This window comes from Strongylocentrotus purpuratus, unplaced genomic scaffold, assembly GCF_000002235.5.
Source record: "Strongylocentrotus purpuratus isolate Spur 01 unplaced genomic scaffold, Spur_5.0 spur5_scaffold_11, whole genome shotgun sequence".
Taxonomy (NCBI): domain Eukaryota; kingdom Metazoa; phylum Echinodermata; class Echinoidea; order Camarodonta; family Strongylocentrotidae; genus Strongylocentrotus; species Strongylocentrotus purpuratus.
The window spans coordinates 25,854,480-25,878,129 of record NW_022145596.1 but is presented as its reverse complement, the minus strand read 5'-3'; the positions used below and the strand labels follow the sequence as shown (position 1 = coordinate 25,878,129).

Sequence of the window (23,650 nt, the reverse complement as noted above, 5' to 3'; positions counted from 1 at the left end):
TCTCTAGGGGGGGGGGGGGGGGAGGGGGGCAAGTCCAAGGTATATGATCTTTATTTTACAAACCACCTCTAAGATTGTAGAATGTCTGGTGATTATGTAAAGATGATAGCCAGCCACACTAAATCTTGGCTCCGTCCAAACGCAGGTGCATTTAATATCAAATATTAAGTAAAAATAATCAATTTGATGTCATTTCATCTTTGTAACGCCACAATACGTATAGTGTACGAGGCACCATATCACCTTGGACTTAACACTTGTATAAACTGGAAAGAGCTTCTTAGTCGCTTTGAACATGTAAAACACATCCACACAGACAGCCTAAAAGATTTGCAGGGGATATTTACTTTACTTGTATCAAAGAGAACTGTTGCTGAGCTAGCGCCATGAGCGTCCCTGGACGGTGTGTGCGCTCTATAAGTTTACACTATTATTATTATTATTATATGCATTAGCGATGCTGCCTCTAGATCTTCCAGATTTCACTTCCAACTAGTAATGAGCCCGATTTCTTTTATATTGTCTGTTCAGTGCCAGAAGGGCTCTAACTTGTGTGTTAAAGTACAGGAGTTAATGCCCTTCTGAATCAAAACAGATGATTTCTTCCTTTTTTAAACAGCCTGCATATTTTTATGATAAATCTATATTCCAAATCCTAGCAAATTCCAGGAATAAATTTTGATTCATGATCTTACTCAGCCCCTTCATTTAACTCCTACAATCAAAGATTAGATATAGACTTTCTGCTGCCATCATTTTATTCCGTTTCATCATCTTTTCTTCTAATTCAATGGAAAAAGTCAATTCATTTTTTCACTTTAATATTATGATACAGGCCTATGATTATTAAAAATGTCACATAATATGGCATTGGTTAACAGTTCATATAAAAGTATACTATTACTTATAAAAGATAATCTTATAACTACATGCATCACACAAATTGATAACACTGTTGTAATTTCAGTTTCATTGTGCATTGCTTAAACACAAATATTTCCTGATGAATGAAAACTATTCCATAATTCATTATGCTATTTCAATTTTTCAAAATCATATACAAAAATAAACATCTGTGAATTTTGCTGCATACTTGTCCAATTTACCATCTATTTCCAATAGTTCAGTAGAGTTAAATGAAATGTGGAAAGTTATCAAAGATTATTCAAAACTACAAGAAATAAACTATATGTTGAGACAAATGTCATAGGTATGTGGTAAACACACACATTTGAGTTTGAGTTTTTGTTTAGATCAGAAGGAGGTAGGCCCAATTGTTGCACATTTACTGGAGATCACAAACGATGATAGACAGCATCATAGATAAGCACAAACAGGACAATATATTAAATTACAAGTCTGGTGCTAGAATGCTGTATTATGCAGTTGTGTTACTACACTCAAAGAAGAGTGCTCTTAAAGCCTAGCTGCACTAGTTTGGCCAGGAGGGATTAGACCTCCCTGCGTGGCCACTGGCAGGTGGTTATCTCATCAAATCAGTTGTCAATTAACATAAGAAAGAGGGGACCATGGGGGCTCTTCACCTCAGCTATATAGGCAAGCCGATCGGGTCAAAATATTACCGTATGTCCTCACCTTCACTATGGTACTGCAAGTTTGACCCCTGTTCATGCGTAATTTGAAAGGGTGTGGAAAATGAGGTTTTAATTTGCTCTTGTACAATACCGAAAGAAGAAATACTTTGTTTTCCTTTACACTCGTATTCTACGTTCATTCAGCTTTCCATTAATATATAAAGTTGTATTTTCATTGGAGAGGGTCTTTAATAAAAGCTATACTATTACATGAAAGCAAAAGCACTTGAAAACTAAGATTTGTATAAAACAAGAGAATTTTGATTAAAAATAAAACATGTACAATTCATCTACATTTAGATAATTCGATGTTTTTTTTTGCTTTGTGCATGGACAAATATTTCAGAAAACAGTTTGAAACAAATACATGTTTTCTATCTCCCACTACCATTTCCAAACTATGATCAATATATTTGTTGACTGGTGATGTATCATCATCTTGCATGACAATATCAGCACTTAAGAATCAGACGGCGTTAACTCACATACCTAAACACAGCGTTAATGCCCTTTTGGTTTCAAACAGACGATACAGTGTCCACCATGCGTTTGTGTGGAGAGGTTTGGTGCAAAAACAGTGCACCTACCATATCCCTTTTAGAGACCACTACTCTCTTTACTTTGCTATTGCAAACTGTACCTAGTATTTATAATGTCACGTTATCAAGAAAATGAGCGTGCATAGCCATGAGTATTGTACAAAGGACATACTTCTTTCCTACCTCAGTCACAATGTCAAAAACCGACTCTACACGGTCTCCAAACCAACCAAATCTGGGCCGTTTCATAAAACTTGTTATCAATAACAAGTTACAAGCTACTGTTATAAGCTACTGAAATCATGGCATCTGATTGGCTGAGAGCAAATTTGTCATAGAAATTTAGCAGTTGTTACAGATAACAGGTTTTATGAAACGGGCCCCTGTTCCATTCAAGGTAATGTATTTTGAGTTCAGTCTGTTGTCGGTCTAGTGTGTGACTGCGGTATTCCAGTCGAAACAAAACCACCATCTTGTATCCAGCAGAAGTGGACAAATATCACTCAGCTCTAATTCTGCACTCGTCTTCGGCTCTGTCAACCATTTTCCTTTCATCACTGCATGAAAGCAAAATGGAAATTTAAATCTCCTCCCACCTGTGCTTTCAGTAATTATACAAATGTATTTATCAGGTAAAAACAAAATAGAGAGGACACATGGCAATATGAATACAGCTAAACCCTGTTTAAATGATTCCATCATGATTCTGAAGGTGTGTGAACTCAGCATTCATGTGCTACACTGTTGATGTGTAAGTGAGATGCTCTGTTCAGCAGTGCAGGAATTCAATCGTCGCTCTGTACGTTTCGTTGCGGTTGGGATGGAGCTGGAGTTCATCACAGGTTGAGACTCACATGACTGATTTTTCTGAAACACCAAAACTGAAAGGAGAAAGAAAAGAAACAATGTATGAAAATGCAGTAAAAACGATTGGAAAAAAAAAGATATAAAATGATATAAAATGATATAAATTCATAATTTGTCATCTCAGTGTAAAATGGTGTTCTCATATAAAAGTTCCTCTTGATAATATTATGAAAATTACATTAAATTTTTTCTTTCTTTCATTTACATTCAAGTTTTACTATTCATTAAACCGATTTCGGATTGCTGAAACCTTAGAAGCCAATCAGCTCCAAAACCCTTTTCCCAACATCATAGACCTGCTATCCCCATTCACATTAAGCCACACAATATAACGACTTGAAATATAGAATCCCTTGCAGCTATTTGTACCTTTATTGAGTCTCCGTCAGAGGAACAGGTCTCTTCTTCACTAATAGATAGGTTGTCATATCCCCTTTGCCCCTGACTTTCACTTCCCCTCGCTTCTCAAATTCATAATACGGTTCTAGCACTGTCATAGAGTGTTCTGTAACCTGGACATGCCCGGGCATACCCGTAGAGTCCATACGGCTGGCTACATTGACAGTATCACCCCAGATGTCGTAGAGGAGCTTGGTGGTGCCGATCACACCAGAGGTTAACTTCCCGTGATTGTACCCTATCCTCAAGATGAAGTTGAACGCACCAATCGTCATGCTGAGAACATCATCATTAAATTTCTGTAATTGCATCATCATCTCATCAGAAAAGTCCATGAGAGTGATTAATGTCTGTACATTGTTTGGTTTCTCGCTGGGACGAAGACCGCAGGCAGCCATGTAGGTAGAACCTATCGTCTTGATCTTCTCCACCTCCTTGTATTTAGGATCGTTGAGCAGATTGTCAAAGTCACTGATAAGTTCATGTAAAACACGAATGCATTCCTTGCCACCCTCGTACGCCTCCTCGTAGAAGTCATTGAAGTTGACGATGCTGCAGAAGATGACGGCGACATTGTCGTGGTTCTGGGAGAACTTGGAGGTGGTTCGGAGCTGCTCGGTGACAAACTGTGGCACAATGTGGTGCAGCAGTTTCTCTGCTTCCTCCTGGAGACTCTTCATCTTCTCGTGATCGACCAGAGCCTGGTAGTTGGAGTAGTAGTTGAGACGGAATCCGATCTCGTATTCCCGATTTAAGACGAAGATGAGGATGAGCAGGAGGAGGATGACCAGGATGACTTCCTCCGGGTTGACGTAATGATGGGAATTCATTTCACACAGGTCACTCATCATGGTGGGTGTAGCATCAACCAGGTCATAAGGTGTGGGTGCAGTACCATCAAAGAACTCGGTGTCCACCATCACAGGACAACTCCTGCATATAAAGAGCAGGACCATCAGAATGGTACCGCTCACCAATGCCAGGAGAAGCTTCATCCACATGTTGAGCTGGACAAAGTTACAGAAGTGCAGGAGGGACACCACGATCAGGAAACAGAAGAAGAGCCGGTTCTCACCAAAGCAGCCATCGTCGTTGCACGTGTAGTTGGTAAAGACGGCGATGACGGGACAGCAAAGGAGGAGCGCCCCCAGGATGTGACGACGGTACCAGTTGTGGAACAATGCAGCAATGTACTCAGCCAGGATGATGCCTAGATTCCTGCAGAATGCTTCCCGGATCATGGCCAGGAGGATGATCACCTGCAGGATGGAGATGACAGGGAATAAGACAGCCCAGGGGATAGAGATGTCGAGCACCAGGAAACAAGAGATGCCAACCAAGATGAAAGTGGCAAAAGCGATGCATACATCAAGGAGGGTATTGTAGCGAGTGGTGGAGATGGTTTCTGAAGAATGACGCCGTTCGTTGCGCTTATCATCGTTTGCATCTTGTTGTCGGTCAGGTTGCATGTAGTCCGGAGTGAACTGGGAGTGGTACTTGTCCTCAACCTCACTGTTATTGAACCTGAGAAAATACACAAAAAAGGAGAAAAATCAATATTTCAGTCAATACAACAGCAAAATAACAGATATTTTCCATATAGACCACTCTACTAAACAATTTACTATGCTAGGCTCCACACATTTTTTCTTCATAAGGTACTTGGATTTAGATTGTTAGGGTCAGTTTGCCTGGGGCTTCTACTAAAATTTCACATTTTGGGGGTCTAGAGATAAAATTTGGAGGCTCATGTGCACCAGTCCCTTATTAATGTCATCTTTTTCTTTGGATTTGAAAAAATAAAGCTGGGTAACTGAGGAGCAATCAACAAACTTTTAGCGACCACAGTTAAGCTGGGCTTTGCATGAAGGAATTAGTGAATACTAAACCACTGACATCGCTTGCCCTACAAGCATTGTCAAGGAACCATAAGGTATGAAATCAGCCTGCAGAACCTACAGATTACCATATCCCATGGGGGGCTACAGATAACCATATCCATAGGGGGCTGCAGTCTACATGATATGATTCAGGGGCCTGCAGCCACCAAGGACTATTTTCTAAATGGAATGGAAGCAAGTCACTTTTTATGCGATTAGCCCAGATATGGCTGACTAAATTTAGAAAAATTAGGCTTTCACATTTCCACACTTAAACCCTGGGTCCCATCTTACAAAGAGTTACGATTGGTCCAAATCAATCGCAAGGCCTCCAATCAGTTGCAAGTTTGCAGTCTCCTATCTCTAATGTACATAGTTGCGATTGATATGAACTCTTTGTAAGACGGTGCCCAGGACTTACATACTATTCATAACCCTTACCCTAATCCTAACCTAAAACCCAATTGTAACCCAAGCCCTAAACCCTTGCATCTTTAACAAAATAATGCCAAGAGCTCATGTCATTAGAGCAAATTTATGACTAAAAATACAGGCATTCCCTGGTGTGCGTGCTGCCTGCAGGGGGATGGTATCAATGGAACTTGATCGTTTCTCTTGAAATCATGGTTTGCATTTGGGCATTGAGGTTGACACTATCTTAAAGAGATCCCGTAACTTTGTCTCAGATTCTGAAACAAAATCCTGGATTTAGCTAATGCTGCAATGATAATTATAAACCTTTAGGTCAGTCAGGAACCCCATGACTTTTACAAGCAGATCGCCTGTCTGATTATGAAGATATTTATGATTGGAAAGCAAAACCAAATTTTGCGTTTTTCTACAGGTTTTCATAACACTACAGTCTATTGGGGAAAACGAGTATGGTAAAACAGGTCACTCAAAGATTTTTACTTTTTGAGGCATTTCATGATCATTTTGAAGCGTGATTTCTTTAGGGCTTCAATATTACACCATATCACAGACACTGATAACACGTAGGGCCGTGCATCTCAGATTTAACATTGTTAAATGATGCCTTTAAGACTTACCTAAGTGATAACTGACTGATGGGTGGCTTCTCAAAGTAGTCCATCTCGCCATCCTCCTTCAGGAATTTAGTGAGCTGGTTCTCGGTGTTTGGTTCTTCGTTGTGGTGCATGATGATGGATGCGTTGAGAGTGAGGGGGCTCGCTTGACCATCCTGCGGGGTTTCGGCTTTTGGACTTGGCTGACCTACGACCCCTCCATTCTCAGGCTTGGCGTCTCCTCCCTATCAAAGATAAACAAATACAAAGTAGACTCAAATCATAAAACAGTTTTTAAAATCCAGAGCCCAATGGTCTTGAACTGATCGTAGTCCGATGCCCCAATAAATCTGTGGGAAAGCAGTGTTTGGTATGTACATAAAACCTAGCCTGTGCAGGTCGGAAAAAGATGGCTAGAATTTTTTACATTGGGTGAAATTTCATGCTATAATCCATTCTCCAATAAAGATCTTAATATCCTTTTAAAAAAATTATGTTGATCGACTCCTGTGTCTAAATATCCAATCTGCTTTCAAAGTATTGAATTTGTGACTTTTTTTGTTTCTAACATTGTCATGTACACCATCGCAACCTTTATTGCAACTGTTATTCAATGTGAAAATCTATACTGTTGTTCTACAAATTGAAATTAGTGTGTTAAATGACACCCTATCGGATGAAAAAACCACTCAATATAAATGGAAAACTGAATGAATGTAGAATACAAATATAAAGGAATAAAAAGTATTTAACCCTTTCATTATTGCAAAAAAGCAAATTAAAACCTCATTTTATGCACCCCTCCAAATTACGGTTCAACAGGGGTCAATTCTGCCGAAGTTACAGTGACGACATAACATGTAGACCTCATTGGTTCACCTATATAGCTGAGGCCATGAGCCATGCTTAATTAATCCAAAGTAATTGCAAATATGCGTACTGCACATAAGATTATGTCATCAAGTCAATAGCAAGTTTTTAGTTCGACAACTTCCGATTTTCAAAGCTTTGGATTTTGAGATTTCAGAGAGCTGACACTCCTCTGACAGGCACTAAAATGGCATATAATTGATATTATTGTAATCTATGGCTTCTAAGCTTTCCGTTGATATATAATTCGTCCATTTCATTTTCAGTTCGGATACGGTCTTTAAACCATCAATCAATAAAGATTCGTCATGGATGGTAGAGCCCTTACCGCTTGGTTTTCAGCATGGTTGAGGACAGCATCCTTGCCTTCCTCAGCTGCCTCTGGGACCTCCTCAACAGACTTCTCTGGACTACCCCCGCTGCCACTAGCGCCATTGGTGGTGTTGGAGGCGAGCAATGGTTTCCTGCTCTGTAAGTCCTGCTTTGCTGCCTCGCTCCCTTCGCCCCGCTCGCTGTCAGTGTCTTCCATCGCATTGGCCGCGCTCCCTGAAGCCCCATCCAGTGATGCTACAGACGACATGTTGCCATGATATTTGGTTGCAGGGCTGGCGGATGCGTTGCGACCAGCGATGAAATATGTCTTCATACCTGTAAAAGAGTAGACAAAATAATGTAATAGAATGATTGATTCATAATTTATATTAATAGGAGAAGGAAATTCAAGTTGGTAAAATCCTGTAAAAAAGAGAATGAAATATGAAGAAATTTACAATATCAACCAAAAATATATTTAAAAAATACTAAGGCAACAGATGGATTAATTTACACAATTATACATAATTTTAAAAAAAATTGGAACTCTTTGTACATGACGATCTTTCCAATAACTGATTTTCTTAGATTTCTTCATGCTGCAAATGGCTGTTTGCATTAAAAAAAACAACAACACTTGGCTTAAGTGTATATTCAAGTTATCACGGAATATAATGAACTCTGCATGATCTGCATCCAATAACACAGCTAACTAGTATCCAATGTCAATCAGGTCTACTGCCCTCTACAGCTCAATTGACCCTCAGTCAACATCGACTGAAAGAGATGTCTGTCTCCACTACATTGACTGAATATGATTATTGTACGGTAAACTTTGGGTCTATGGTCTTCAATGTATGTACTGAGTCACTGACACACATCTCTCTCTCTCTCTCTCTCTCTCTCTCTCTCTCTCTCTCTCTCTATCTGTCTCTCTCCCTATCTCTTTATCAATGTCACATGGATTTTGACATGTTTGTGTAATCAGAGCTAACAATGTTTTTATAAAAACAATTTAGCTATAAGTTTTGAACAAAGGGATTTGTGTTTTAATAACAATCATGGAACTTCTACAACTAAACTAAGAGCTTTGTAATTTTTACAAATTTGTCTATATTTTGTTACTTTTACATGATTGATAATTAAACTGCTGAAGATACCTCATGAAACTTCAAGTTATGACTGGTTCATTTGGTAACAGAATTAATTTTTCAAAATCTTTCTTACTAACCTACAGCTTTCAAGAGAAGTACACAATAAATATCTATACTTTCAAAATTAAATGGGAAAAAACAACAATTTATTATCAAAACAGACGCAAACAAAAAGCTGTCTTGATAATATTACATCCAACAAAATGAAAGAAAGTGACTGAAGGCAATGACCCTCAATCATAGTCGACTTGTGATGCAAAAGCAGAGAATCCTACCAGGAAAAAAAAATCCTCAATGCTAATAAAAAGTAATATCTGGTGAAGATTGACGAGCCACACTTCAAATCCAAACTAACCAATTTTTTGAATCAAATACAGAGCTTCAGCCTGACAGAATAAAAATAAACCCCTGAGATTTTCACAGAAGTTTGTATATATATGAGAAATGTGTCATCAGAAATCAAAACCATAATACTCAGTTGAGGAGACCTGTTAATTTCTCTTGTGTCATTGCCTGTGTTAATTATGGTATGGACCTATGCCAGAGAGAGAGAGAGAGAGAGAGAGAGAGAGAGAGAGAGAGAGAGAGAGGGGAGGGGAAGCGAGGGAGAGGCAGATCAATGTTGAGTCAGGGGAAAACCCTGCACTTGTAAACTTCAGAGAAGTTGTAAATCAAGAAATCCTGTTGAATTGCTGCCAGCTCTTAAATTTGAAATCCCTTCATAGGTCAATGACTTAATGGTTCAGTTGCAATGTAAGACTTCAATATGTGTCTAAGACCCCATTCTCACTCAGAGTTTGGTATAAACAAACTTGGTACTCTTTAAAGGGGAAGTCCATCCCGATATTAACTTGGTTTTAATAGAAGCAGAATAAGAGCAGGTCAGTGAAATTTTGAGCAAATCTTGTTTGAAATTTTAGCAGACAATCCCATAAGTAGAAAAAAAAGAGATGATTTCTTGAAATTGAGAAAGAAAGGCACATTTAAGTTTCATCAATGCATATGTTGAAAATAAATATCATCTTTAGGTCTGAAGACGGAACCTCCGGTAACACAGGCATATTTGGGAGAACATTTAGCCAGCTCCGTTCAGCCTTCGCTTATTCCATATCTCAATAAACACTTCTCTCAAAAGCTATTTTAAAATCTGACACCCAAGGATGTGCGACAGGGAAAATAATAATGCTTTTCTAAATTAAAGGCAGCACCTTTATTGGCGGGCAATGACTTGAGGGGAGCCTTCTATATGGCTGCAGAGGTGAACGTAACTTAATTTGAGGCAGAGATATTGTCACTTCCTTGCACCTTCCTCTTATTGTCTCTTTCTCCCTCTCCCCCAGCATCATCTCAACCTCTCTCCCTCTCTCTAGAGTGGTCTCTCTCTTTCTCCAGAGCTGTCTCTCTCTTTCTCCTTTTATTCATTGTCTCTCCTGCCCCTCTCCAGCATCATTCATTAATCTTCTCTCTCTCTCTCTCTCTCTGTCTCTCTGAGTCTCAATCATCTTCTCTTTATTTCTCTGTCTTTCAAATTGCATCTCACTTCCCCCTTCAAATCAGAGTCTCTCCCTCTCTCCCTCTGTTTCCCTCCTTTTTATATCCAATATTTTTCTTCATTCCCTTTACATTTTCTTATGCAACTGGTCAATTATCTCTCCTTTTCCTCATTAATTGCAATTATGTAGATTTCCTACTACACACTGTTCCTTTCCCCTATCTCAATCCCTTAATAATGTTCTTTCATTTATGTCTTATTTTCTATTTCTCAACATTTATCGCCAACAGTCTTTTTTATCTCCACCTTTCTCTCTTCTCTTACTCAACCAGCTCTCCCTCTGGTATTGGGTGTTCTCTTGTACTCACTCATTTTTTCCTTCTCTCTCTCTCTCTCTCTCTCTCTCTCTCTCATCCTCCCCCTCTCTTTCTCTCTTAGTCAATTTTTAATTTTCTTTCCAATTTGCTCTCTCTCTCTCTCTCTCTCTCTCTCTCTCTCAGACCCCAGCTCTTCCCGGTGACCTTTTCATTCCCTATTATACCAGAGTCGCTACCAGGGATGTGGAGCTAATAATATTAGAATTCTAATTTATCTTTGTTTATGAAAGACAATTTATTAGATTTCTAAAGCATCTTTCAGGCAAAGCTGCCATTTTTATGTCACTCCCCTTCAGGCCTCCCATTTGTTTTCCCAGTTTCAAAGAGCAAGGAGCAAAAATTAGATGAGAAAAAGCAGGCTAATAATGCCCTGATTGAGCGCAATATTTATTGAATGCTCACGTTTTTATATCAATGAGAATAAAACATGGCTGCTTATAATTTAGAACAGGCTAAATAATGCAAAACAAGTCATGTCCTGAATTCTGAAAACCGATAAAATGAGGAAAGGGAGACATCAGTAGAGACACAAGCGTAAAAATCATATTGCTGAGCTCTTTCCAAAAATGCTTGTGGCATTCATAATTTGGTAGTTTGAATAATCTTCTAAGTAGAATTTATGGTAATGTGACATTTAGAACTGATAACCGCTGGTATCATACAGTGTATGTATTTGTGACGATTGCACATGCAATGCAATGCAATTCGATGCGATGCATTTTACATAATATAGGGTACAGGTCAGATGTGATCCTGGTAACGGTTTTAATAATAATAATAATACTAGGCTCTCACTCATGTCTGTCAGACTTAACACTCCTGGCGCTCCCGATTATTACCCTGGTTTTAGCATGGCTGCCATTACGGCGCTCTAGCATTTCAAGGAATTAATTCCTGCCAGGTGCCCATTAAAATCACCTGGGTTGAGTGTGGCAAATGTAGATCAATGTCTTGCCAAAGGACATTAGTGCTGCGGCAGGACTCGAACCGCCGACCTTGTGATCGACAGTCCGATGACATATCCACTTGACCATGACACTCCTAGTTTTGGGTAAATAATAGTAATAACGATTTGGGTAATTTAGAAGTAAATCGGTGTGCAAGGCTGATATGAAGCCATGAACCCTGGCCTGTAAAACACACGCCTGAAGCTCACACGGTAGGCAAACTGTGCTCATGTATACACATACATGTACTAAATAGGCCAGTCCAACAAGGGTCTTGGATCACATACAGAAGAAGGATGATGTCTCAAATGCCAAAAATCTCTAAAGAATACAATACAAATCTATTAATATTAAATCATTTATAACTTAGCCCCTATGAATAGTGTGCAGGGTTCTTATCAAACATTGAACGATCATTTTTTGAATTATTCAGCTTCTTGAAAGCAATTCATCTTGAGGCAGTATCATCCTTTAAAGATACTATGTCCCATTTGCAGTCCAAAAAAATGAAAAAGTTAAATTCCAACTGCATTTGAAAGATAATACTTATTTAGAACTTCCCTAAAAAAGGTGGGGCTTGAAAATGTCTTCAAGTGGGAAAATAATGGCTATTAGTTGTCAAATCGAAGTTTAGGGCTATAGAGCCCAAAAGTAATAGTCTTGATTTTCAGTCAATTGTACCGAATGGTCATACGTTTTATGCTGGGCAAAGATTCAATCAGTTTAATCTTGGCCATCACAAGAAGTGGGTTATTGATGTAGACAAATGCTCATGTACCCTTTACAACTCTTTTCATGTATGTTATTACCAAAGAAGAAAAAAAGCCAGTTAGTCACTCAATAGTGTCTGACAGTGAAGTCTAGCAAGTAAACGGGTTTCCTTGCATAATTTAAATATTAGGACACTGCTAACGTTTAAATTTCACAGATAGGGCATACATGACATATTCATAATTCCTGCAAAGTTCTACAGAATTTGAGGTTGGCTGCAAAAGGGACATTGTATCTTTAAAGCACGAGATAATGGAGAGGGTTATTTCAGCCACATGAATGTCAATGTCATTAGCATTCCTTTCTGAAAACCTAATGTAGCAAAAATGAACCTGGGCCGAGGACGTGCTTCACAGCGGCCAACAGGAATTAAGGTGAACAGCATCCTAGTGCTCTACCTGTACCACTGAGCAACGGATCGACTGATCCTGTCTTTCTTAAAGAGAAGTTTGAGTTCTGGGAAGAGGTGAAAAATAATTTATGAGTTTTATCATTCTTATTATGCAAGTGTGGAAGAACATCAGATAGTAAATGTTCCCTGAAAAGCATGGCTCTTCAAATGCCTTGATATTCTAAATATGTCATGTAGAATCGTAAAAATCCAGGGTAGGATTTTTACGCCATGTGTTCGTGTAGTCCCATATACATCTTTCTGTGTACAGTGTTTGTAACTTTACCAAGACTTGGCCAAATTTCTTATCATTTTGAAGATTACAGAACCTTGCAATACACACAAATTCTTATATGCTAGATGATCAACCTTTTCTGGTCAATTCCACACCGTTTCTTTCACAATGCAACCGCATGGCCAGAACTCAACTTCATCTTTAAAGAGAGGGTGGAGTTCTTGTCAAGTGGTTAATTTGAAGAAGAAAAAAAGAGTCTAAAAGCAATTTTAAAAGGTTGATAATGTACTACATAAGAACTATTATGTACATGCAATAAGGTCTTAAAATAATCAAAATAATTATAACTTGACTCTATCCTTTAAAAAAAATAATGCACACAGAAATGAGCATATTGGACTATGTAAACATAGTGCATGACAAGTTTGGACCATAATTTTTCTTGTCATATGAGTATGAAGGCATATGAAGGGTAATCCTTTTCAGAAGCCATTTCCTGCCACAATATTCTTCCAAATTGAAATACATCTATTTACCAGAACTCAACCTCGTCCTCTAAATAATGCTCATCTGACTGTGAAAATATCAGGCAAATTATTTTGACTGGGAGATGGCGGAGCTTATGCCTTTGGAGAATGTCCTACAAAACCATCCACATCTTCCTGCCTAGATACAAAGATACACAAAGATGCAAATCCATCTATCACCGTGCAAAATATTCTTCTGTTTTTCTTTAAATAATGAGAATGTGGCTAACACAGCTGGCCGTCCCTGTCACAATGTGCCACTTCCTCTGCACATCACGTTTCACCTAGTTTTGGTTTGCTTTCGAGAGCGAGAGTTGCCTGTTCTGGCTGAAACGTGAATCCTGTAACGGGATCTTAATTCATGAACCATGAGCTCCGGTAAAATGTGCGTAATGACCATCTGCATTGTGTGCACCATGCATAATACTGTAACACTTTCCCTGCTGCTGTACATCTGCGAGGAAAGGGGCGATCAGAGATGTCACATTAGACCAATCGTAAAGAGTTAAATCACTTAAAGATACTATGTCCCTTTTGCAGCCAACATCAAATTCTGTAGAACTTTGCAGGAATTATGAATATGTCATGCATGTCCTATCTGTGAATTTAAACATTAGCAGTGTCCTAATATTCAAATTATGCAAGGAAACCCGTTTACTTGCTAGACTTCACTGTCAGACACTATTGAGTGACTGACTGGCTTTTTTTCTTCCGTGGTAATTTAACATACATAAAATGAGCTGTAAAGGGTACATGAGCATTTGTCTACATCAATAACTCACTTCTTTGTAATGGCCAAAGTTAAACTGATTGAATCTTTGTGCAGCATAAAACGTACAACCATGTGGTACAATGGTCTGACTATTACTTACTAGCTCTATAGCTCTTAAGTCGATTCTACAACTAATAGTCGTTATTTTCCCACTTAAAGACATTTTCAAGCCCCCTTTTTGTTAGGGAAGTTCTAAATTAGTATTATCTTTCAAATGCCATTGGAATTTAACCTTTTCATTTTTTTGGCTTGAAAATGGGACATAGTTCCTTTAAGTCTGTAACATGTCGACTTTTGTGAATGCTGAATACAATTCATCCTCTGTTTGGTTGATGCAAGAAGTAACTTGGTTGATGGTAAAAGGGGAAGCAGGAGGATGCATCTCTTTTGGTGTCAATTAGAGAAATGGAGAATTTCATCTCCTGGAAGCCAGAAGGGCGTTAACCTTATGGACATGCAGTTATAGAAGTTATTTCCTTCTGGCTTTTAGCAGACAATTTGAAGAATAAAGATTTTTTTTGCCCTCATAATAGCTCTGAACAGATCCTTTATTAAAGTCTGTATCTGCATTCTCATACCATAACAATCTGCACTACGTTTTTGATCAAGGTAAGCACTGAAGGCGTGGCTATGTACCTTCTTCAAGCTCTGCAGAAATTGAAGCTCGCTTTTCCCACAACAAAAAAAACTAATTCAGTCTGAGCTGCATAGGCCATATCTCTGTGACCTAACGATTCTACTCAGAAACAATTGTTTTCTGACCAGGGAAGAGAGCCAGATAGGCGTTGTATTCATCATCACAAAGTTGATGGGTGTTGTGCAAGCAGGAGAAGATGGGAGTGGGCGAGAGGATGGAAATGTCATCATAATTTCCAGGGTCTCTGTCATTCGACACGTCTGGCAATGCCCGACATTTCAGCGCATGCAGCCCGGCTCAGACCACTTGCAGGCCAAACCTTGATGCCTGAAGAGTCTCCTTACATAAATCTTTAGAGAGGGATTAGACAGCAGAGCTGTTCCATTTATCTTTCCTATTAAGAGGCGCGATGTGACATGGTGATGATGTTTGTCTGTGCCTGAGAGAGTGGGATGGGTTTAAAGGGAAAGCTAACCTTTAGCAAACTACTCTCGAGGAAAGCAGAACAATCTGAGAAGTAGAATGGTGAAAGCTTGAATGAAATTGGACAAAAAAAAAATCGAAAGTTATGAAATTTGTAATCACTATATGTATGGGCTCTTCAAATTGGCTGAATCGGTAACGTCTCTGTGATGTAGTGGGGGTCAAATTTCCCATTTGTTCCAACACTCAAAATGTCTAAAATTTCAATTTTTCAAAAATGTCTAAATCAGGAGGATCTTTTTCTTTAGCAGACCTATAATAATATGCTACCCATAATATATTTTTAGTAGTGCCTCAAGGAATAAGGCACTTTAGGAGATAAACTGAAATTAATTATATTTTTGAACACAAAAAACAGCAGAGTTATCCATATCTACGTCACAACCCACTGACCAAACTGCCAATATAAGATTTGCACAGACTTAGTGATTTCATATTTCAAAGATTCATACCCTTCTTATTATTGTTCTGATTTATTTACAACTATCGCTATTCTGTTCATCTTCTTTTTCTGCTTTCATAGAAATGAACTTATTACAAGGGTTGAATTGCCCTTTAAACATCACGCCAGGTACTGGCACACATGTACAAGGGTCTGGAGAATGGGTCTGGACAATGAGGCATGCATATGAGACAGGGAAAGACACTCTCACTCTTTGGTAAACATCTGAATTCCACTACCCAACCCAGGATAATAATCATAACATGCTTTGTATCTAAGTGAAAAGTTACTTTATGAATTATCATAATCATCCTCATTATGATGATTAACATCCATCGTTAAAATAAGGATGAGCCATTTGAAATTGGAAGGGGACAATTGGGCTGCAGCCTAAAATACAAATGAGTTTTCACATGGTATACTTCAAATTCAAAATGTATTTTTGATTACTGCTATAATAGCCTATAGAATAATAACTCAAAAATCATATATGTACACTGCATTTCTAAATTAATGCAGGACAGAAAGATGCCAGATAAAAGATTTTTTTTTCTCTCCACTGATGATTTAGTTCTAAAATACACCTTGCATGAATTCAAAATGCTCCTGAAAAAAAAGCATTATATTGGATTAGTTTAAGCATCCTTTGATTTGCATCCAAAGCGCATTGTCAGGTAGGAGTAAGACTGTAACCACTTCTTTGTATATATATTCAAGGATGCGGATGCAAGCCAGCTCCCTGCCTGCCTGCATCTGTGTTGTGTACATAGTATCAGAAAGCAGGGATGTCATTTGAATTCAGAGCGTAACCTTTACGTCTCTCGGTGTAGTGACAGCTAAAAGCGCACTCTAAAAGACAAACACTGCTTTGCATACACAGTTAGTGTTCACACTTGCATTTCAATTCTCTCAGATATCCTCACAAAACGTCTTCACATAAATATGCTCACTTTGATTTCTTTTTTGAAAACATCGGGTGGGAATACGGTTGAGTGGTTCATCCACTTGACTTTTAACCAAGAGGTTAAGTGTTCAAATTCTTAGCTCACTATTCAAAGCATTTTATTTATGATTGTCTCTTACTCTCTTTCAACCCAAGTGAATTAAATGGATACCTGATCAGAACTTCAAAAGCAGATGATTATAAATAAGTACAATCTGTCTTATCATTGATGTCATAGGGGTGCGTTTTTGGGGTCTTGCCACTAGATATGTACATATCGTACCCCACTATCAAACCCCACTATACGATCGTGATTTGCGGGATGTCGCGTTTATCGTCTCTTCACGATTCACAATAAAGGCCTTGTCTCTGCGCAGCTGCTCAGCGCCATTTGACCCAGGAAGCAGACAGTTTCTCGGAGGTCAACTACACACACGTGCTTGTACAACAACATGACACAACACATCACATGGCGCGTGCTAGCCTCCGAAACGGAAATTAACCTGGGAGGTCCGATTTGTAAGTGGGGTTCAAAACAGCTTTACGTTTATCATCTCTCAGAAACGTGATTCTGGCTGTATGTCACATTCAAAACACACCTTTTTGCGTCTTTAGATATGCCCATATCTAAAGACCTTTAAAAAAGGCTTTGCATTTATCACCTTCAAAATTTGCCTGAAAGACGTTCGAGAAACCTGATTCTAGGCAAAAATTTGGTCAATAAACGTACCCATAGTGTTGTGTGTTGTGATGATCACCGAATTGGCTTGACAAAGAGCTCCTTGACTTACATTAATCAATCACATCATGACTGGAAGCTATGATAGATAGAACAACAAACACCAAGTCCTACTTATTCTGTAAAAACACTGGTGAAGGCTTGCATTATACCCATCTGCTACTTTATCTGTTCATCAGCATTCAAATGAATACACCGCTATTCAAAAGATTGGACTGTTTGTTATCTATTGACCACTGGCTCGGCTTCAGGTAGAGGTAAATAAGACGATCAGAATTCTGAACAGGTAGTGTCGTCCATTTGCAGACACTTGTCTGACGCGACTGGAAAAATACTCTAAAACTCATATCTGTGTTGGTATAATGAATGGTCCAAGTGATATAATGGCACAGGTAAGAATTGATTTTAAAGTAGGAACAAAACGGTGGCTAGAAAATGGCAGAAATCTACCCAATGATGGCTTAGAAATGCCATCTGTTTGTATTATACCATCAAATCTGTCACAAAGGGACACCTTGGTGTAAAAGGCATCTCCCTGCAGTGGACAATTTTAATGTTTTTATCTCTGAGGAAACCACTACACTTTCTAGAAGTGTCACAGGCATACGGAGGCCAACTTTCCCTTCCCTTGGATGGCCCTTATAGTCAGGTCTTATGTTTGAATACAGGGTACTGGAACTTCTTGGAGTCAACTATTATTAGCTCTTCAAACAACATAGACATGCATCTATCTTTTTATTCAAATGTGAACATAAAATGAATTGAATTGAATTGAATCTATGGTCTTTTGTATTTTCTTGCTAGAAAAAAGTTACCCCCCCCCCCCCCCGTACAAACATGGGTAAACAAAGACATAGCTTTCTTAGGAAACAATCTGCAAACTTAGATGAATAGTAATACCATTACTCAACTGCTATAACCCTTTGCAACAATAAACAATAAACAAAGGAATATCATTGCAAACATTTGTAGAAGAAGACAAAATGGAGTATTTCGCAAGCCAGAATTTTTTTTTACCACTTTCATCAGAACCTTGTTAGGATATTCTATGCAAATTGTCAGACGGATCTTGCATTAACGATGAATTTTTCTAATGGACGTTTTTTTAAAGAAAAGGCATAGATTTTCCAAAGACATAAATCAAATGGCACCAAGTGCACGACTACCTTGGGACCTCTCTGTATGATTAATGGGCTAGTTTAGCTGCAAGATGGTTGTCTAGGGAGCTCTGGAGCTCACATTCACATTTACTATGCTCACTGAGGCTGTTTACACCTCCAAAGGGTGGACTGTGGCGCGCGCCAGGTCGTACTAGGTCGTACTAGGTCGTGCTACGATTTGGTGCCAGAGTGATAGCACGGCCTAGCCTGGTACTCCATTTTGGGGAGGTCATGTTGCCATGACGCATAACATCATGATTTCACAGAGGTCAAAGCTTTTGCGCGCAATTAGCTCTCTAACTAATGCTCAGCTAAGTGAGCTTGCTAGATAATGCTCAGCTGAGTGAGCTAGCTAGATACCGGTAATGCTCAGCTGAGTGAGCTAGCTAGCTTGCTAATGCTCGGTTTAGTGAGCTAGCTAGATACTGGTAATGCTCAGCTGAGTGAGCTGGTAGCTAATGCTCAGCTGAGTGAGCTAGCTTGCTAATGCTCAACTGAATGAGCTAGCTAGATACCGGTAATGCTCAGCTGCATGAGCTAGCTAGCTAGCTAATGCTCAGCTGAGTGAGCTAGCTAGATAGATAATGCTCAGCTTAGTGAGCTAGCTAGATACTGGTAATGCTCAGCTGAGTGAGCTAGCTAGATAATGCTCAGCTGAGTGAGCTGGTAGCTAGATAATAGGGACTTTTAGATTTGCACGTCGACATAGTGGACTGCTACGTGTGATGTCCTCATAAGGCACTGTGACGTCTTTTTAAGGCACTGCCAGTGCCTTAAAATGACGTCACACATAGCAGTCCACTATGTCGACGTGCAAATCTAAAAGTCCCTTATGCTCAGCTGAGCATTAGTTAGCTAGCTAGATAATGCTCAGCTGAGTGAGCTGGTAGCTAGATAATGTCAACAGAAAAGATGACCATGACCCATCCCCATGTGGGGGGGGGGGGAATGAGACAGCACCGCAAGTGGGGTCGGTAAAAAGAATTTAAGACCACATCTCTGTGCTGTATCTTGACACATTAAGACATCAATCAATGCAGGTGAAGCTGTTGTTCTTTCCACCCAACAGAGCTGAGTTTGGACGGAAAATGCAGCTGAGCCTTCTGCGTTTATCGTGAGCTCATCATCAATAAAGCTGCCTTTACGCTGCAAGCAAAAATCATTGATTTTTCTTACATTCCGGCGTTTCGTCCTTAGTTGCATAGCATAGCAACTCCCAGCAAACAAGACCAAAAATAAATTTTAAAAATCCACTTCTGTGGTGTGGTATTTTCGAATGACGGTGGAAATTTCTCTGATTTTGTGCAGCATAAATGCCTGCTCTCTAAACTTCTGTACGATATTGAATGTTGGTCACGTGACTCTTCTCGCTTGGGCATGCACACTACTCACCAACAAATCTAAATGAGGAAACAATAACTTTTCTTAATGAATTTTTTCCAGTACTGTAAATGCAGTCAAAAAAATTAAGGATATTTCAAAATGGTGTTTGGGCGGTGTAAATGGCCTCTAGAGTGCTGCGGTTGATCGTGCTTGACTGGCCAAGCGAGGGCTCAGATGCTATTAATAATTTTCCAGTCATTTGGTGATTCAACCCTCCTTTGTCACTCCTTGTTATATCAGCCATTATCACAAGATCTGAGACACCTTTGCATCTGATGCTGAACTGCCGTTTTCTAAATTTATTAGTCAGATTGGTCGCTTTGGACTTCAAGCCTCATTTAGAGATGGGTTTTACACAGGTTTGATTCTGTGAACAAAATCACTCTGTGAGATTGATTTCTTGACAAAATCATTCTGTGAGATTCTATTTTGTGACTGAATCATTCCGCAAGATTGATTATGTAACATAAAATCGTTGTGAGATTGCTTTTGTGACAAAATCAGTTATTTGGAGTGACTTTGTAACAGAATCACAGGTGTGTCACATGGCACCCCATACCCTCCAAGTTATTCTTCGAGAACCCCACCTGATCCAAACCAATCTCGACCTAATCCTCAAACTGTCCAAGAACTCACTCAATGCCTCATCTAAAAGTCATGATCACTGGAAACTAGGGATTTCCCCCGCTCCGACACTCCTGACCTACTGCCATCAAATAAATAATTACAGGGATGGGGAACATCCGGCCACAGCAGGGAATTACTATGTCAAGGATACTGAAACCCCCTTGACCCAGATTTTATTCAACTATGTACATGTATTAGGGGTGATGATTTTTTTTTTAGGTCCGAAAATAATTGGCTGATATCCCTTCTTACACGTAGGCCTGTGCAGGTAAAGTAGGTCCATGCATTGATTCTCTGGAGTCAGATTAAAGGAAGACTGGAAGACCATCCCCCCCCCCTCCTCAAAAAATTAATTATACAAGAGCCCACTTTTGAGCAACAAATGTACTGAGTGGACAAGAGCTTATTTGCTCTGTTTGTTTTCAGTCTACACTTATCACTATTGTATAATGATAATGTAATCAATATCAAGGACAACAATATTTCATAAACCATGGGCATTTTGGAACACCAAGTTCAGTCAATTCAGTACTGCCCATCTGCCCCATCTGCTGCTATTACGTACAGTCATTGTACTAGAAATGAGCATATATCAGGTAGATGCAGGTACATATCAAATGCTGATATACTGTGGACTTGAATAAGGGATACTGTACATCAAAAGGTAGGAATACAATCATCTCATCTTTCAGCATGCCCACACTTATTCTTAGGGGTAACGTTCCGTTAACTATTCAAATGAATACTTATGAGAAAAGATCTGACCTTTTGGTCATGCTGGCAAAGCCACCATTTTCACTTGTGGAAACGTGCAGGCACAATCACAAGGAATCCCATTGATCACATGCCTAAGATACCTCTAATCATTGGCTAGTCTATTCTAGGGATGCATTCCTTCACCAAGCAGCCATCTTTCTCTTCTCATCCCCTTCTCCTTCCATTTTCTCCTTCTTTTCATAGATGATCGGCTGCCCCCACAAAAGTCCTAAAAGCTACATGTAGGTATTTTCAATGGTAGTAACTGCCTTCTGGCAGGTAGCCGACGAAATGTTCCTACCTTGACAATCCATTGTGTTTGGTAAATAGTATGAATATTATAACAATAATAATAGTCACATTTGTACAGTATGGTATTGTGAGTTCAACACAAAAGTTAATATAATCAGTAATAGCATTAATACTACGTTTCTAAGCGCTTTGCATTGTAATTATTATTACCCCGGTCAATGGATTCAATTGTTAATCCCCACATGATAGTGCAAGCGCTCCGCTCCCCGGGGAGTATTTTGGCCAGGCGCGATTTTACAAGCGCACACATGCCAATCCAACTACATCAACGTTCACATCCTACCGGGTACCCAATTAACACCTGGGTGGAGAGCGTCAACTGTAGATTAATGTCTTGCCAAAGGACATTAGCAGTGGGACTCGAACCACAAACCATGTGATCCACAGCCTGGTGACCTATCCACTAAACCCCGACACCTCTAATTATGCCATTATGCTGCTTTTAACACTATAGTATGCCCTCTAAAGAGAGATCCTTCAACAAGGAGGTAATATCTGCCTGTCTATCAACGAACAACATAATGAATGTTGTAATAGTATCTATTTCTATTTGTCAGAATGTACTTCGAGAATGTATGTTCATGAGTGACCATTTCATCTATGAGTGAGTTTCAGGTAGCCATCCACTTCATAAGTCCAATTGGAAATAGATTGGCAATTATGAAATAGGTACAGTAAAGCGAGATGAAGTAGATTAAACTATATCAATTTTTCGCTCTCTAAAAAAACGCATTTGTATAAATATACGCATCTTGAGTAAATGTGTATTTAGGATACAAGACACAATTTTTAAATCTTGCCTTAAATAACTTTGTCATTACATGTACATATACTAGTATCGAAGGGGTTAACTATCCTAGACAATGACTTCCTGATTGATATTTGAATATTCTACCGATAGAATTCTAAAAGTCAAATTTTTCTCATCTTGTCATACTTTCCAGCATCCATCCATCGATTAGGAATAAATCGTCATGATATGACAACTCAGGTAACACCCCCCCCCCTGGAAGGTAGGGTGGGGTACTTGAAATCATCTTAAAGGTCATGCTGTTGGAATCTAAGCTCTCTCTATCTCTCCCAGTCACAGCTTTATATCTTTTCTCTCCAGGCGCCCATCAGATACTACACAGTGGGATGCAAGCATTGCCGAGATGCTCCTTTTTTTTTTTATTCCTCTCTCTCCATCTTTCTTTTTGGGTTGCGTCCCTCCTTCCCTCCCGGAGGCTCAGAATACCTCCGTGCAATCAGTCAAACATATGGCACTATTAGTGTCTCATGTATATTCGCAAATGCTGATGAATTAGCATGCTCACCGTGGTGCTATACCGGTACATGTCACGATGATGCGGGCTCGGCATGGATGTATGTACATCAGGGCTGGGTAATGCATTGAGATGCTAGCTGCTCATTTCTATGGCATGATCTCTGTATCTCTTTCAAGACAAGTTGAAGCTTGGGTAAAGATGAACAATCATTTGTGACCTTACTCAATCTCTCCTATTCCTGAGTGGAAGGGTATGACAGCATCAGCATTGCATATGGATTTGCTCTAAAGAAATAATGCCCTCATATTATTAAAAAACATGAAAATAATTAAAACTCTGAACCACATTTTGATGCCTTATGTTGTGTAACTAGTGCAGTCTTCTCACATTTGTGAAGACTGTTTTTCACTGGATATGATTTTGAGCAAGATCAAGTGAATGTGATCTAATTTGGGTGATTCTAAAACCTCACAATATACCAGATTCTTATAAACTACACAACCAACCATTCTCAATTACTCCTACATGTTATTATGTCTCAATGAAGCACATGACAGTACATCAGTGTATCTACTTGACTCTGAGCGATTGAAACCATGGACCATTTATCTATTTATGGCTGTATATATATTCCTCCCATTCAGTTCATCAGAACATCTAAGGCCACAGCTATATTTAGCCTGGTATTCTAATCAATTTAGTCCTACTGTTGAACAACAAAATATCACAAATTAATCAGTGACAGAA

At 39.1% G+C, this 23,650-nt stretch overlaps 1 protein-coding gene across 1 annotated transcript; it reads right to left on the bottom strand.

Moving 5' to 3' along the window:
* Window positions 1–607: 607 nt before the first annotated feature.
* LOC115918037 (adenylate cyclase type 9-like) lies at window positions 608–7,853 on the bottom strand. The gene is made up of 4 exons (XM_030980990.1): window positions 7,504–7,853; window positions 6,330–6,550; window positions 3,371–4,924; window positions 608–3,015 (listed from the first exon to the last, which is right to left on the bottom strand). Exons 1-3 carry the CDS (start codon window positions 7,819–7,821, stop codon window positions 3,373–3,375), a joined length of 2,091 nt encoding a protein of 696 aa, XP_030836850.1. The 5' UTR covers window positions 7,822–7,853; the 3' UTR covers window positions 608–3,015; window positions 3,371–3,372.
* Window positions 7,854–23,650: the final 15,797 nt, after the last annotated feature.